General features: G+C 42.9%; 1 protein-coding gene across 1 annotated transcript in view; it reads left to right on the top strand.

Moving 5' to 3' along the window:
* Positions 1–16,594, top strand: part of CLDN10 (claudin 10) — a 65,962-nt gene extending 49,368 nt beyond the window's left edge. The window contains exon 5 of the mRNA XM_040425311.1: positions 15,939–16,594. Coding sequence (XP_040281245.1) covers positions 15,939–16,044 — 106 coding nt within the window. The 3' untranslated portion in view covers positions 16,045–16,594. The remainder of the gene's footprint in view (positions 1–15,938) is intronic.

Genomic DNA, 16,594 nt, shown 5'->3' with positions numbered 1-16,594 from the left:
TTTTGTCACAAGTTAGTGGAATATGAGACTTTGTATGAAAAAAAAAAAAAAAAAAAAATAAGCATTTTCCACTAACTTGTGACAAAAAATAAAAAATTCTAGGAACTCGCCATGCCCCTCACGGAATACCTTGGGGTGTCTTCTTTCCAAAATGGGGTCACTTGTGGGGTAGTTATACTGCCCTGGCATTTTCCAGGGGCCCTAATGTGTGGTAAGTAGGTAAATGACCTGTGAAATCCTAAAGGTGCTCTTTGGAATATGGGCCCCTTTGCCCACCTAGGCTGCAAAAAAGTGTCACACATGTGGTATCGCCGTATTCAGGAGAAGTTGGGGAATGTGTTTTGGGGTGTCATTTTACATATACCCATGCTGGGTGAGAGAAATATCTTGGCAAAAGACAACTTTTCCCATTTTTTTATACAAAGTTGGCATTTGACCAAGATATTTCTCTCACCCAGCATGGGTATATGTAAAATGACACCCCAAAACACATTCCCCAACTTCTCCTGAGTACGGCGATACCAGATGTGTGACACTTTTTTGCAGCCTAGATGCGCAAAGGTGCCCAAATTCCTTTTAGGAGGGCATTTTTAGACATTTGGATACCAGACTTCTTCTCACGCTTTGGGGCCCCTAGAATGCCAGGGCAGTATAAATACCCCACATGTGACCCCATTTTGGAAAGAAGACACCCCAAGGTATTCAATGAGGGGCATGGCGAGTTCATAGAAATTTTTTTTTTTTTGGCACAAGTTAGCGGAAATTGATATTTTTAATTTTTTTCTCACAAAGTCTCCCGTTCCGCTAACTTGGGACAAAAATTTCAATCTTTCATGGACTCAATATGCCCCTCACGGAATACCTGGGGGTGTCTTCTTTCCGAAATGGGGTCACATGTGGGGTATTTATACTGCCCTGGCATTCTAGGGGCCCTAAAGCGTGAGAAGAAGTCTGGAATATAAATGTCTAAAAAATTTTACGCATTTGGATTCCGTGAGGGGTATGGTGAGTTCATGTGAGATTTTATTTTTTGACACAAGTTAGTGGAATATGAGACTTTGTAAGAAAAAAAAAAAAAAATTCTGCTAACTTGGGCCAAAAAAATATCTGAATGGAGCCTTACAGAGGGGTGATAAATGACAGGGGGGTGATAAATGACAGGGGGGTGATCAATGACAGGGGGGTGATCAATGACAGGGGGGTGATCAATGACAGGGGGGTGATCAGGGAGTCTATATGGGGTGATCACCACAGTCATTGATCATGCCCCTGTAAGGCTTCATTCAGACGTCCGGATGCGTTTTGCGGATCGGATCCATCTATCAGTGCATCCGTAAAAATCATGCGGACATCTGAATGGAGCTTTACAGGGGGGTAATCAATGACAGGGGGGTGATCACCACAGTCATTGATCATGCCCCTGTAAGGCTTCATTCAGACGACCGGATGCGTTTTGCGGATCCGATCCATGTATCAGTGCATCCGTAAAAATCATGCGGACATCTGAATGGAGCTTTACAGGGGGGTGATCAGGGAGTCTATATGGGGTGATCACCACAGTCATTGATCATGCCCCTGTAAGGCTTCATTCAGACGTCCGGATGCGTTTTGCGGATCCGATCCATCTATCAGTGCATCCGTAAAAATCATGCGGACATCTGAATGGAGCTTTACAGGGGGGTAATCAATGACAGGGGGGTAATCAATGACAGGGGGGTGATCAGGGAGTCTATATGGGGTGATCACCACAGTCATTGATCATGCCCCTGTAAGGCTTCATTCAGACGTCCGGATGCGTTTTGCGGATCCGATCCATCTATCAGTGCATCCGTAAAAATCATGCGGACATCTGAATGGAGCTTTACAGGGGGGTAATCAATGACAGGGGGGTGATCACCACAGTCATTGATCATGCCCCTGTAAGGCTTCATTCAGACGACCGGATGCGTTTTGCGGATCCGATCCATGTATCAGTGCATCCGTAAAAATCATGCGGACATCTGAATGGAGCTTTACAGGGGGGTAATCAATGACAGGGGGGTAATCAATGACAGGGGGGTGATCAGGGAGTCTATATGGGGTGATCACCACAGTCATTGATCATGCCCCTGTAAGGCTTCATTCAGACGTCCGGATGCGTTTTGCGGATCCGATCCATCTATCAGTGCATCCGTAAAAATCATGCGGACGTCTGAATGGAGCTTTACAGGGGGTTGATCAATGACAGGGGGGTAATCAATGACAGGGGGGTGATCAGGGAGTCTATATGGGGTGATCAGGGGTGATTAGGGGTGATCAGGGGCTAATAAGGGGTTAATAAGTGATGGGGGGGGGGTGTAGTGTAGTGTAGTGGTGCTTGGTGCTACTTTACTGAGCTACCTGTGTCCTCTGGTGGTCGATCCAAACAAAGGGGACCACCAGAGGACCAGGTAGCAGGTATATTAGACGCTGTTATCAAAACAGCGTCTAATATACCTGTTAGGGGTTAAAAAAAACACATCTCCAGCCTGCCAGCGAACGATCGCCGCTGGCAGGCTGGAGATCAACTCTCTTACCTTCCGTTCCTGTGAGCGCGCGCGCCTGTGTGCGCGCGTTCACAGGAAATCTCGCGTCTCGCGAGATGACGCGTATATGCGTGACTGTGCGCAGCGCTGCCACCTCCGGAACGCGATCCTGCGTTAGGCGGTCCGGAGGTGGTTAAAGAGCTACTCCCTCTTTATGTCGGTTCTGCTTGGCCAAATGAGCAAGTTTTGGAGGAAGCTGGCACCATGGCACAAATGTCAGTTTCATCTGTATCCATAAAATATTCCAGGGGGACATTTACTAAAACCAGTCCAGGATATTACACACCAGTCTTAATGTGTTCCGCACTGGTGTCAGATGTACCACTATTAATTATGAAGAGGTACATGGCTCAATAATTGTGACACATCTTGTCACAACCTATCGCTGACCCTGTTGTGCCTGGGGTCAGAAGGTCGCAGTGGGTGGCTACGCAGTGGGTTTGTCAAGAGATCGCTCCATGACCTAATGGTGAGAACAGATTCCAGTTCAGGTTTTCCTGCTTAGGTTTGCGATCCTTTTTGTCCCATTTAGGAAACTGTAGCTTATCCTTTCAGCTGTTCTCTGTCAGCCAATCCCAGCTGCTATATATTCTCCTTTTCTTCTTCCCTTGTTGCCAGATATAGACCTTCCTTCCAGATCTTCTATTCTGACCTCAGGTGGAGTTGGGACAACTGTTTCTGTGGAGCTGTTGGAACTGGAGCAGTCGGATCTCCAATTTTCTCCTGTTGTTGTTGTCTACCTTCGGAGATTGTTTGTGGTGTTTGTGTTGTTTGTCCTTTCCCTGTTGTTACCCTTGGTGTCAGTGGTGAGGACTAGTGCTCCCACCGCCCTACTCACTACCTAGAGCTTATTTCAGGGTAAGCCAGGGACGAGGCACGTGATCGGCGTATGGGTTAGCAGCCCGTCTAGAGATGTCAGGGCAGCCAGGTGCCAGTGCTAGGTGAGTTAGGGGTCACCACTTCTACCTCTCCCTAGCGGAAGGGTACTCCCCTTCCCTCCACTCTGCGCCACACATCTGTTACCTGCCACATTAGACGTGATGCAGGTCTTTGCTCCTAAACAGAAATCTACACCAGCAGGGAAGTATAGATTTCTGCTATAATTTATCACAGTTTCCTGCTATAGTCTATGCCAAAAAGTCACAAAACTTTGCATGTCCCAAACTGTGACTTTTTGGCACCAGTTTTCTGGCAACAGGAGTTTACTGGAAAGATTCATTCCAAAAAATGTAATCTTGAATATCCCAAATTAGGAGCTCTCAGTTACCAGACTGTAAGAAGTAGTTCTAGGGTAACAGTGAAACAATATAATATTTTGATGTCATGCTTTTGCTCATATGGGACAAATGCTATGGGAATGCAAATAAAGCATGCAAGCATAGGGGCCTGAATGGAAAATACATTAGTCTTTTAGGACACAGCTTATAGCAACACGTGAAGATTTCTGAATAGGTAACAATAACCTTGAGAATACTTGCACTTTGTCGGTACTCTCTTCAGCGGTCCACTGCTTAGGCTACTTTCACACTTGCGTTGTTCTTTTCCGGCATAGAGTTCCGTCACAGGGGCTCTATACCGGAAAAGAACTGATCAGGCATATCCCTATGCATTCTGAATGGAGAGTAATCCGTTCAGTTTGCATCAGGATGTCTTCAGTTCAGTCGTTTTGACTGATCAGGCAAAAGAGAAAACCGTAGCATGCTACGGTTTTATCTCCGGCTAAAAAAACTGAAGACTTGCCTGAATGCCGGATCAGGCATTTTTTCCCATAGGAATGTACACTGCTCAAAAAAATAAAGGGAACACAAAAATAACACATCCTACATCTGAATTAATTAAATATTCTTCTGAAATACTTTGTTCTTTACATAGTTGAATGTGCTGACAACAAAATCACACACAAAAAAAATATGGAAATCTAATTTTTTAACCCATGGAGGTCTGGATTTGGAGTCACCCTCAAAATGAAAGTGGAAAAACACACTACAGGCTGATCCAACTTTGATGTAATGTCCTTAAAACAAGTCAAAATGAGGCTCAGTAGTGTGTGTGTGGCCTCCACGTGCCTGTATGACCTCCCTACAACGCCTGTGCATGCTCCTGATGAGGTGGCGGACGGTCTCCTGAGGGATCTCCTCCCAGACCTGGACTAAAGCATCTGCCAACTCCTGGACAGTCTGTGGTGCAACGTGACGTTGGTGGATAGAGCAAAACGTGATGTCCCAGATGTGCTCAATTGGATTCAGGTCTGGGGAACGGGCGGGCCAGTCCATAGCATCAATACCTTCGTCTTGCAGGAACTGCTGACACACTCCAGCCACATAAGGTCTAGCATTGTCTTGCATTAGGAGGAACCCAGGGCCAACCGCACCAGCATATGGTCTCACAAGGGGTCTGAGGATCTCATCTCGGTACCTAATGGCAGTCAGGCTACCTCTGGCGAGCACATGGAGGGCTGTGCGGCCCTCCAAAGAAATGCCATCCCACACCATTACTGACCTAATGCCAAACCGGTCATGCTGGAGGATGTTGCAAGCAGCAGAACGTTCTCCACGGCGTCTCCAGACTCTGTCACATGTGCTCAGTGTGAACCTGCTTTCATCTGTGAAGAGCACAGGGCGCCCGTGGCGAATTTGCCAATCTTGGTGTTTTCTGGCAAATGCCAAACGTCCTGCACGGTGTTGGGCTGTAAGCACAACCCCCACCTGTGGACGTCGGGCACTCATATCACCCTCATGGAGTCTGTTTCTGACCGTTTGAGCAGACACATGCACATTTGTGGCCTGCTGGAGGTCATTTTGCAGGGCTCTGGCAGTGCTCCTCCTGTTCCTCCTTGCACAAAGGCGGAGCTAGCGGTCCTGCTGCTGGGTTGTTGTCCTCCTACGGCCTCCTCCACATCTCCTGATGTACTGGCCTGTCTCCTGGTAGCGCCTCCATGCTCTGGACACTACGCTGACAGACACAGCAAACCTTCTTGCCACAGCTTGCATTGATGTGCCATCCTGGATAAGCTGCACTACCTGAGCCACTTGTGTGGGATGGAGACTCCGTCTCATGCTACCACTAGAGTGAACGCACCGCCAGCATTCAAAAGTGACCAAAACATCAGCCAGGAAGCATAGGAACTGAGAAGTGCTCAGGTCACCACCTGCAGAACCACTTCTTTATTGGGGGTGTCTTGCTAATTGCCTATAATTTCCACCTGTTGTCTATCCCATTTGCACAACAGCATGTGAAATTGATTGTCACTCAGTGTTGCTTCCTAAGTGGACAGTTTGATTTCACAGAAGTGTGATTGACTTGGAGTTACATTGTGTTGTTTAAGTGTTCCCTTTATTTTTTTGAGCAGTGTATTAGTGCCGGATCCGGCATTCAGAATACCGGAATACCGGATCCGTCCTTCTGGTATGCGCATGCGCAGACTGAAAAAAAGGTGAAAAAATAAATGCCGGATCCGTTTTTGCCGGATGACACCGAAAGACGGATCCGGCATTTCAATGCATTTTTTCGACTGATCAGGCATTTTTAAGACTGATCAGGATCCTGATCAGTCTTACTAATGCCATCAGTTAGCATACATTTTGCCTGATCCGGCAGGCAGTTCCGGCGACGGAACTGCTTGCCGGATCTCTCTGCCGCAAGTGTGAAAGTAGCCTTACTACTGCAGATACTCCATTGCTTCTTATAGGAATCATATTCAGTAAAACTTACATACACCACACTGTCAAAAAGATTTCTATACAACCTAAGAGTGCTGCCGTACAGTTTTTTTTTTTTTGGGCTTGCAAAAATGCCATGAAATCCATGTTTTTTTAACAAGCATTTTATGAGAGTGGAGTTTTTTAGTCACTTATTTTTTGTGACTTTTTTCAGATGTATATTTTTCCTATGGAGAAGCCTATGGAAAAATGTCTGAGAAAATGCCACATCCAGAGTAGAAAACTGCCACGCAAAAACTCTTTGGGGCGGATTTATCATTTAATTACACAAGAAGCTGTCACAAATTGCATGTTTGTGACTTTTTCCACTGCCCCGCCACATTTATTATCTTACAGGCCAGTTTTTAGCTTAGGCGCATGGACTGCAGATTGCAGGGCCTAATTCATAATGAGGCGTACACCTCGTCATAAACCAGGTGCAGCATCCCGCAGAGTGCCTGGTTATCATAATCAGGCGTACGCCATGCCCCAAAAAGGTTATCTCATAAAAGTATACTATGCAGCTTCCCTGCTCCATTCCTCCCCTCCGTGTTGGTGTAGTGATCTCACAGCAAGTGAAGCGGTCCAGACACCTTTCATTCATTCATCCCTACTTCTAAATTCAAAGAAATGTACAGCTATATTTCTCTCTAGACAATGGAGAAGGAAATTGTGGGGGCATTACATATCATATGTATCTCTGGGGCTATATACAGTGGGGGAAATAATTATTTGACCCCTCACTGATTTTGTAAGTTTGTCCAATGACAAAGAAATGAAAAGTCTCAGAACAGTATCATTTCAATGGTAGGTTTATTGTAACAGTGGCAGATAGCACATCAAAAGGAAAATCGAAAAAATAACTTTAAATAAAAGATAGCAACTGATTTGCATTTCATTGAGTGAAATAAGTATTTGAACCCCTACCAACCATTAAGAGTTCTGGCTCCCACAGAGTGGTTAGACACTTCTACTCAATTAGTCACCCTCATTAAGGACACCTATCTTAACTAGTCACCTGTATAAAAGACACCTGTCCACAGAATCAATCAATCAAGCAGACTCCAAACTCTCCAACATGGGAAAGACCAAAGAGCTGTCCAAGGATGTCAGAGACAAAATTGTAGACCTGCACAAGGCTGGAATGGGCTACAAAACCATTAGCAAGAAGCTGGGAGAGAAGGTGACAACTGTTGGTGCGATTGTTCGAAAATGGAAGGAGCACAAAATGACCATCAATCGACCTCGCTCTGGGGCTCCACGCAAGATCTCACCTCGTGGGGTGTCAATGGTTCTGAGAAAGGTGAAAAAGCATCCTAGAACTACACGGGAGGAGTTAGTTAATGACCTCAAATTAGCAGGGACCACAGTCACCAAGAAAACCATTGGAAACACATTACACCGCAATGGATTAAAATCCTGCAGGGCTCGCAAGGTCCCCCTGCTCAGGAAGGCACATGTGCAGGCCCGTCTGAAGTTTGCCAATGAACACCTGAATGATTCAGAGAGTGACTGGGAGAAGGTGCTGTGGTCTGATGAGACCAAAATAGAGCTCTTTGGCATTAACTCAACTCGCTGTGTTTGGAGGAAGAAAAATGCTGCCTATGACCCCCAAAACACCGTCCCCACCGTCAAGCATGGGGGTGGAAACATTTTGCTTTGGGGGTGTTTTTCTGCTAAGGGCACAGGACAACTTATTCGCATAAACGGGAAAATGGACGGAGCCATGTATCGTGAAATCCTGAGCGACAACCTCCTTCCCTCTGCCAGGAAACTGAAAATGGGTCGTGGATGGGTGTTCCAGCACGACAATGACCCAAAACATACAGCAAAGGCAACAAAGGAGTGGCTCAAGAAGAAGCACATTAAGGTCATGGAGTGGCCTAGTCAGTCTCCGGACCTTAATCCAATCGAAAACCTATGGAGGGAGCTCAAGCTCAGAGTTGCACAGAGACAGCCTCGAAACCTTAGGGATTTAGAGATGATCTGCAAAGAGGAGTGGACCAACATTCCTCCTAAAATGTGCGCAAACTTGGTCATCAATTACAAGAAACGTTTGACCTCTGTGCTTGCAAACAAGGGTTTTTCCACCAAGTATTAAGTCTTTTTTTGTTAGAGGGTTCAAATACTTATTTCACTCAATGAAATGCAAATCAGTTGCTAACTTTTATTTAAAGTTATTTTTTCGATTTTCCTTTTGATGTGCTATCTGCCACTGTTACAATAAACCTACCATTGAAATGATACTGTTCTGAGACTTTTCATTTCTTTGTCATTGGACAAACTTACAAAATCAGTGAGGGGTCAAATAATTATTTCCCCCACTGTATAAGTTAGTCATTGCTATGCAGATGAAGAAGAGGTTAACAAGAACTGACTGCAATGTACCTTAGGAGATGCCGGTGTTTGTCTCATTTAACAAACTGCCTCTGCCTGCAGATGGGAAAGACAGATTGGAAGCCATGATCAGGAGTGAATTCAAAAAAGGAAACAAACAGTATCCGTCCTTTACTTTCTCTCCTTTTATGAACCACTCCTGATTTTGACTTTCAAAACTGCATGCAGAAACCTGACCGTGTGACCATACCCCTGAGAGTTATATACAAAAATGGGGTCATTTATCAAACTGGTGTAAAGTAGAACTGGTTTAGTTGCCCAAAGCAACCAATTAGAATCCACTTTTCATTTTCCAAAGGTGCTATCAAAAATGAAAGCTGGAATCTGATTGGTTGCTATGGGTAACTAAGCCAATTCTACTGTACACCAGTTTGATAAATGACCCCAAAAGTTCCTATAATCCCTAAAATCAAAGTTCCTAAAATAAAAAATTACCAACGTGAACCAAGCACCACCGTTAATAGCCAATATCTACCAAAAATATACTCTTACTTGAGGATTTTTGGTAGATATTTTTAATTAATGGTGGTCATTTTTTTATGCTGCTTGAAGTAATTATAGTTTCTATGTTTATTTTTTATTATATTAATAATTAAATTTTAGGAACTCGGTGATTAAAAAAACTTCAAATCTTCAGCCTCCCAGTTACATAATAAAATTCTGATTGCCTGCAAATATCGAAGGAGCAAACTGCATGCATATCTCTACAGCTTTCATTGGCATTCGTGTGAGCAGTGTAAATTGCATACTAACAGCTCCCCCTAGTGGTAGTATTTAGCAGTAATCGCATTCAGTTGCTGCTGCTGGGTTGCACAACGTACGGGTACCCTCAAATGGGTTTTTTAACTTTTAAAAATTAGCATAACAGGAGGGAAAGTGATACTTATTAGGTACTCACAGTTCTTGTGAGACTCACTAGTCTTTGTTTACTGGGCTACAGCAGTGACAACCACTGGCCTCAGGAAATGGTTTCATGTACATGAAGAGACCAAGGCACTGCCAGATACATTTTCCAGTGCTTTAACGTGGAGCACAAAAGCACATAATCAGGGCCAGATCAATGGGCTATATGTGAAGTGTGCCCCTCCAGCCCAGCATTTTAAAATGGTATGCCACACTAAGGGGGTCATTTACTATGCAGAAATACGCCTATATTAGCAGTATCTCTAGGACAGATTGCGGCACAAAGGTTATTTGTGCCGCAATCTGCGACTTTTCCCCGCTTGCGCCAGGTCTAAAAAAAGCGGGTGTGGCGGGGAAGGGGAGGGGCCAGTAGGCCCATTTCATTCATCATTTTCTACGCCTGTTTTAGGCATAGAAAATTGTCTAAATGTAAGACGGCTTGGAAGCTGGCTTACATTTCCTGGATACGCAGAAGAGACCGGCACCTCTTCATAACTTTGGCGGATCCACCGCCAGCTATAAAAAACGCTGGTCTTAATAAATGACCCCTTATGTGTATAATTACATATTTATAAAATCCTGTGGACACTGGCTAAATCCCCTCCAGTACAAACTGTGCTTACATGCATTCATCCAGTAATGAGATGAGGACAATATGACTAAGATGTGCACAGAACACCACTGATAATTATTTAGGATAATCCAATTCCATTTGCATAATAATAAAGTTTCCTGTTACCATGTTATCATAGAGAAATAAAGATGATACTGATTTTACCTAGTATTTGTTAGGTTTAGTGTATAAATATGGTGCTAGAACTAAGCCTGTTATCTAGATGATGTAAAAGGCCAGAGCTCGGTGTGCAGTGGTGGTATCAGAACCAAGCTTAGTTATGATAAATACAGCATAATGAAGCACAGTGCATAACTATGGTAACTAGGCCACCCATAGGGCATTGATACGAGAACCTAGCTTACTACATAGATACAGTACCAGAACCAAACTAATTACATTGATATATTATAAGAGCCTAGCTTACCTAATAGATATAGTAACTGAAACAAGTTTACTACAGAACCTGAACCAAGCGTATTGCATAAATATGGTAACAGAACCAAGCTTACTACATAGGTACAATACCAGAACCAAGTTTACTAGATGTAGTACCAGATCCAAGCTTACTAAACAGATTTAGTAATAGAACCAAGGTTACTACATAGGTACAATACCAGAACCAAGTCTACTAGATACAGTACCAGATCCAAGCTTACTACACAGATTTAGTAATAGAACCAAGGTTACTACACAGATACAGTACCAGAACCAAGTCTACTAGATGTAGTACCAGACCCAAGCTTACTACACAGATTTAGTAATAGAACCAAGGTTACTACACAGATACAGTACCAGAACCAAGTCTACTAGATGCAGTACCAGACTCAAGCTTACTACACAGATTTAGTAATAGAACCAAGGTTACTACACAGATACAGTACCAGAACCATTTAACTTTCTAAAAGCAAAACTGTATTTGTTGCCCAAAGCACCTGTTGAAGACAATGGTTGTGGAACCACTGTGCCAGGAACTTAGGTCAGACTTTAGACACAGAAAAAGTGGACAGAATTTTAACAAATGCAATCAGAACTTCTTGCACAACCAGGGGCAGTTAACACAACTTAGAATATATGGCAGAGAAAATGAACACATAAGAGCCTCAGTAAACTACACTTTGTTGAAACAACCCAGCTTTCTGGATTCTTTTTATCTTGTTCATCTAAGCATTCTGGTGGACTTATACAAATGTTATACCACATACAAGGTTGCTTTCACACACGCCTTCACCACATACATGAACACTCTCATACATGTTTACCATATACATGGACACTCTCATACATGTTTACCATATACATGGACACTCTCATACACTTGGTCACCACATACATGGACAATCTCATACATGTTTACCATATACATGGACACTCTCATACACTTGGTCACCACATACATGGACAATCTCATACATGTTTACCATATACATGGACACTCTCATACACTTGTTCACCACATATATAGATGCTCTCATACACGTGTTCAACACATACACTGCGTGCAGAATTATTAGGCAAATGAGTATTTTGACCACATCATCCTCTTTATGCATGTTGTCTTACTCCAAGCTGTATAGGCTCGAAAGCCTACTACCAATTAAGCATATTAGGTGATGTGCATCTCTGTAATGAGAAGGGGTGTGGTCTAATGACATCAACACCCTATATTAGGTGTGCATAATTATTAGGCAACTTCCTTTCCTTTGGCAAAATGGGTCAAAAGAAGGACTTGACAGGCTCAGAAAAGTCAAAAATAGTGAGATATCTTGCAGAGGGATGCAGCACTCTTAAAATTGCAAAGCTTCTGAAGCGTGATCATCGAACAATCAAGCGTTTCATTCAAAATAGTCAACAGGGTCGCAAGATGCGTGTGGAAAAACCAAGGCGCAAAATAACTGCCCATGAACTGAGAAAAGTCAAGCGTGCAGCTGCCAAGATGCCACTTGCCACCAGTTTGGCCATATTTCAGAGCTGCAACATCACTGGAGTGCCCAAAAGCACAAGGTGTGCAATACTCAGAGACATGGCCAAGGTAAGAAAGGCTGAAAGACGACCACCACTGAACAAGACACACAAGCTGAAACGTCAAGACTGGGCCAAGAAATATCTCAAGACTGATTTTTCTAAGGTTTTATGGACTGATAAAAAGAGAGTGAGTCTTGATGGGCCAGATGGATGGGCCCGTGGCTGGATTGGTAAAGGGCAGAGAGCTCCAGTCCGACTCAGACGCCAGCAAGGTGGAGGTGGAGTACTGGTTTGGGCTGGTATCATCAAAGATGAGCTTGTGGGGCCTTTTCGGGTTGAGGATGGAGTCAAGCTCAACTCCCAGTCCTACTGCCAGTTTCTGGAAGACACCTTCTTCAAGCAGTGGTACAGGAAGAAGTCTGCATCCTTCAAGAAAAACATGATTTTCATGCAGGACAATGCTCCATCACACGCGTCCAAGTACTCCACAGCGTGGCTGGCAAGAAAGGGTATAAAAGAAGAAAATCTAATGACATGGCCTCCTTGTTCACCTGATCTGAACCCCATTGAGAACCTGTGGTCCATCATCAAATGTGAGATTTACAAGGAGGGAAAACAGTACACCTCTCTGAACAGTGTCTGGGAGGCTGTGGTTGCTGCTGCAAGCAATGTTGATGGTGAACAGATCAAAACACTGACAGAATCCATGGATGGCAGGCTTTTGAGTGTCCTTGCAAAGAAAGGTGGCTATATTGGTCACTGATTTGTTTTTGTTTTGTTTTTGAATGTCAGAAATGTATATTTGTGAATGTTGAGATGTTATATTGGTTTCACTGGTAAAAATAAATAATTGAAATGGGTATATATTTGTTTTTTGTTAAGTTGCCTAATAATTATGCACAGTAATAGTCACCTGCACACACAGATATCCCCCTAAAATAGCTAAAACTAAAAACAAACTAAAAACTACTTCCAAAAATATTCAGCTTTGATATTAATGAGTTTTTTGGGTTCATTGAGAACATGGTTGTTGTTCAATAATAAAATTAATCCTCAAAAATACAACTTGCCTAATAATTCTGCACTCCCTGTATATGGATGCTCTCAGTCACTCATTCACCACATACATGAACACTCTCATACATGTTTACCATATACATGGACACTCTCATACACTTGGTCACCACATACATGGACACTCTGATACACTTGGTCACCACATACATGGACAATCTCATACACTTGTTCACCACATATATAGATGCTCTCATACACGTGTTCAACACATATATGGATGCTCTCAGTCACTCATTCACCACATACATGGAAACTGTCATACATTGGTTCAACACATATATGGACACTGCTATATACAGTACATGTTCACAGCATACCTTTGCCATTCACAGACATGTGATATTGGATCATTTTCATAAATAGATAAATAACCAAGGCTAATATTCTTGACTCATTTGTTGGATTTGGGTATTTATATCTACTTTTAGGACCTTTGTGAAAATCTGATGTAGTTTTAGGTCAAATGTATGCAAAAATATCGAAAATTCAGAAGGGTTCACAAACTATCAAGCACCATTGTCTGTCTGTGTGTGTATATATATATATTTATATATATATATATATATATATATATATATATATATAAATAAATCAATATGCTGGGCAGCACTTCAGACAAGGTGGAAAATGGAGTGCCAGCGGCCACAGAAGCGATACAACATCCTGATCAATAAAAAAAAGAAAAATTCCACGGCACTTCGAAAAAATAAATAATGTGTTTATTATACCAAGTGCAACGTTTCGGTCCTCTCAATGGAACCTTTTTCAATTGTCATTGCTTGAAAAAGGTTCCATTGAGAGGACCGAAACGTCGCACTTGGTATAATAAACACATTATTAATTTTTTCGAAGTGCCGTGGAATTTTTCATATATATATATATATTTTTATATACACTACTCACCAAAAGTTAGGGATATTTGGCTTTCGGGTGAATTTTATGGAAAACGTAAAAAGTTTACATTACAGTGATATTATATCATGAAAGTAGGGCATTTAATGGACAGTCAAATCATGCAGTGGTTATTTCCTCATCTCAAACAATTTATTAAAACAAACGCCAACAACAGTGGTAGGGGTACCCCCACAAAAATGTAAATGTCTCAATAACTTGTCATGTGGCCTTGACCATCAATTACAGCTTGACAATGATGTCTCATGCTGTTCACAAGTCAACTTATTGTCTGCTGAGACATGGCATCCCACTATTTTTGAAGGGCGGCCCTCAGGTCATTGAGGTTCTGGGGTTCAGAGTTACGAGCCTCTACACAGCGACTCAGCTGATCCCATAAGTACCATAGACCATTTTCCACAGGCATGATGGGGCAGGGGATGATCGACGGACAGATGACAAATGATGTACTTCTAGCATCCTTGCACATCAGACATAGACTGCACAGCTGTGGGAACCACTGAGCAGCAGCAGATTTAGATGTCACAGCACTATCCTCAGCAGTTCTGGCACCCATGCAATCTGTGTCGTTACAGAATTCAGGGGTGAAATGTAATGAGGGCAAAAAAATTTGCCCCCCCCCCCCCCCCGAGCACCAGGCCATGGGCAGTAGCCTATCTTGTCCTCATCATAATCCACCCCTGCAGATAACAGCTGTATATATGGCACAAAAGCATTGCAGTACAAGTAAAGCTACTTTCACACTAGCGTTTTTTGCGGATCCGTCATGGATCTGCAAAAACGCTTCCGTTACAATAATACAACCGCATGCATCCATCATGAACGGATCCGGTTGTATTATGTCTTCTATAGCCATAACTGATCTGTCGTGAACACCATTAAATGTCAATAGAGGACGGATCCGTTTTCTATTGTGTTAGAGAAAACGGATCCGTCTTACATTGTGTGCCAGGACGGATCGTTTGGCTCCGCTTCGTCAGTTGGACAGCGAAACGCTGCAGGCAGTGTTTTGGTGTCCGCCTCCAGAGCGGAATGGAGACTGACCAGAGGCAAACTGATGCATTCTGAGCGGATCCTTTTCCATTCAGAATGCATTAGGGTAAAACTGATCCGTTTTGGACCGCTTTTGAGAGCCATGAACGGATCTCGCATACGGAAAGCCAAAACGCTACTGAGAAAGTAAACTAAGCAAAAATAAAATCCCTGTAATTCGTCTGCTAGCAGGAAGTCCTGTTTGGCTATGATTCTCTAGTTGCCATGGTTTATGGATATTAAGTGACGTCTAGGGATATTGTTTCTGATATCTCTGCTATCTGCTGCTGTCTTCTGTTCAGTGTCTTAACAGGATTAAGTCATCATGAGTGAGCTATTTCATTTTTTGAATCCTTTATCTATGGTCAGCATAAAGAAAACTTCTCCTCCTGAACATTTACAATTAAAATCTACTCTTAATTTTAAGCAGCTGTGTAAAAACATCTTTTTATGTATCTTGTTTAGCTACCTGCATTTTCTTCTCTAGTCACACACAATGTGAAAGGAAATATTTTAGGAGTTCCTTGTTTTATGAGCGCTGTTCTTGGCTATCTCCGGCAGTCCCATAGAGGACGATAGCTTGGCCTGCCACTCCATCAGGACAGGAACATGAGATGGGGTCTCAGGATCAGTGGGGATCCCAGCAGTCCGACCTCCACTGATCAATTATCCCTGATCTACATAATTTTCATACTTGGAACAATTTCCAGAACTAGATTTGCTTACATTAAAATGTTTACAGGACAAATAACATTGGGACACTGTTTTTTTTTCCAGACCGGGATTGTCCAGTAAGATTTCCTATAGCCAAGCTAAAGGGATTACCAAACTGAAGGTGACCAGAGGAACCTCAGAGGAATATAACGCAAAGACCTTTGTCTGAAATATCTTAGTTGAACACAAAGAAACAGAAAAGAAGACTTGATGCCTTTATTCTACAAATCTTAGAGTATGCTAAGAGTGTATCAATACTTCCATGATGGGAACTCTTTTTTTGTTCTCTTTCTTACTTGTTCTGTATTTCAGACTTTAGCCTTTCCTATCATTGCAGCTTATTAGATATTGTACTTGTGACTCTAGCAAGTGACTAAAATAGAGAAAAGGGGTATTGACTGGAGACAATGATGTGAGTGGTGAGACTGAGGGAAGACAAAGAAATCAGCACAATTTTCTTTAAAAATGTCAAAGTGGCACATTTGGAGGAACTTGCAAGAGACATGTTAGATGGTTCTGTTTATGCAACCTCCTGCCTGACATACATTTATACCAATATTATACATGAGACTTGTCTGAGCCAAGCTCCTTATTGCCGTAAAATTTTTATAAAACAGAATATATTTAAAGATTGTTTTCCACTCTTCTGGCACAGTTATCAGAGTATTCTGGTGCATTTGCTTAGAAACCCCCCCCCCCCCCCCCCCCCCCCCCCAGCC

This window comes from Bufo bufo, chromosome 3, assembly GCF_905171765.1.
Source record: "Bufo bufo chromosome 3, aBufBuf1.1, whole genome shotgun sequence".
In the NCBI taxonomy this organism is placed as follows: domain Eukaryota; kingdom Metazoa; phylum Chordata; class Amphibia; order Anura; family Bufonidae; genus Bufo; species Bufo bufo.
Note: the sequence above shows the minus strand (reverse complement) of the source record. Positions and strands in the feature narration are given on the sequence as shown.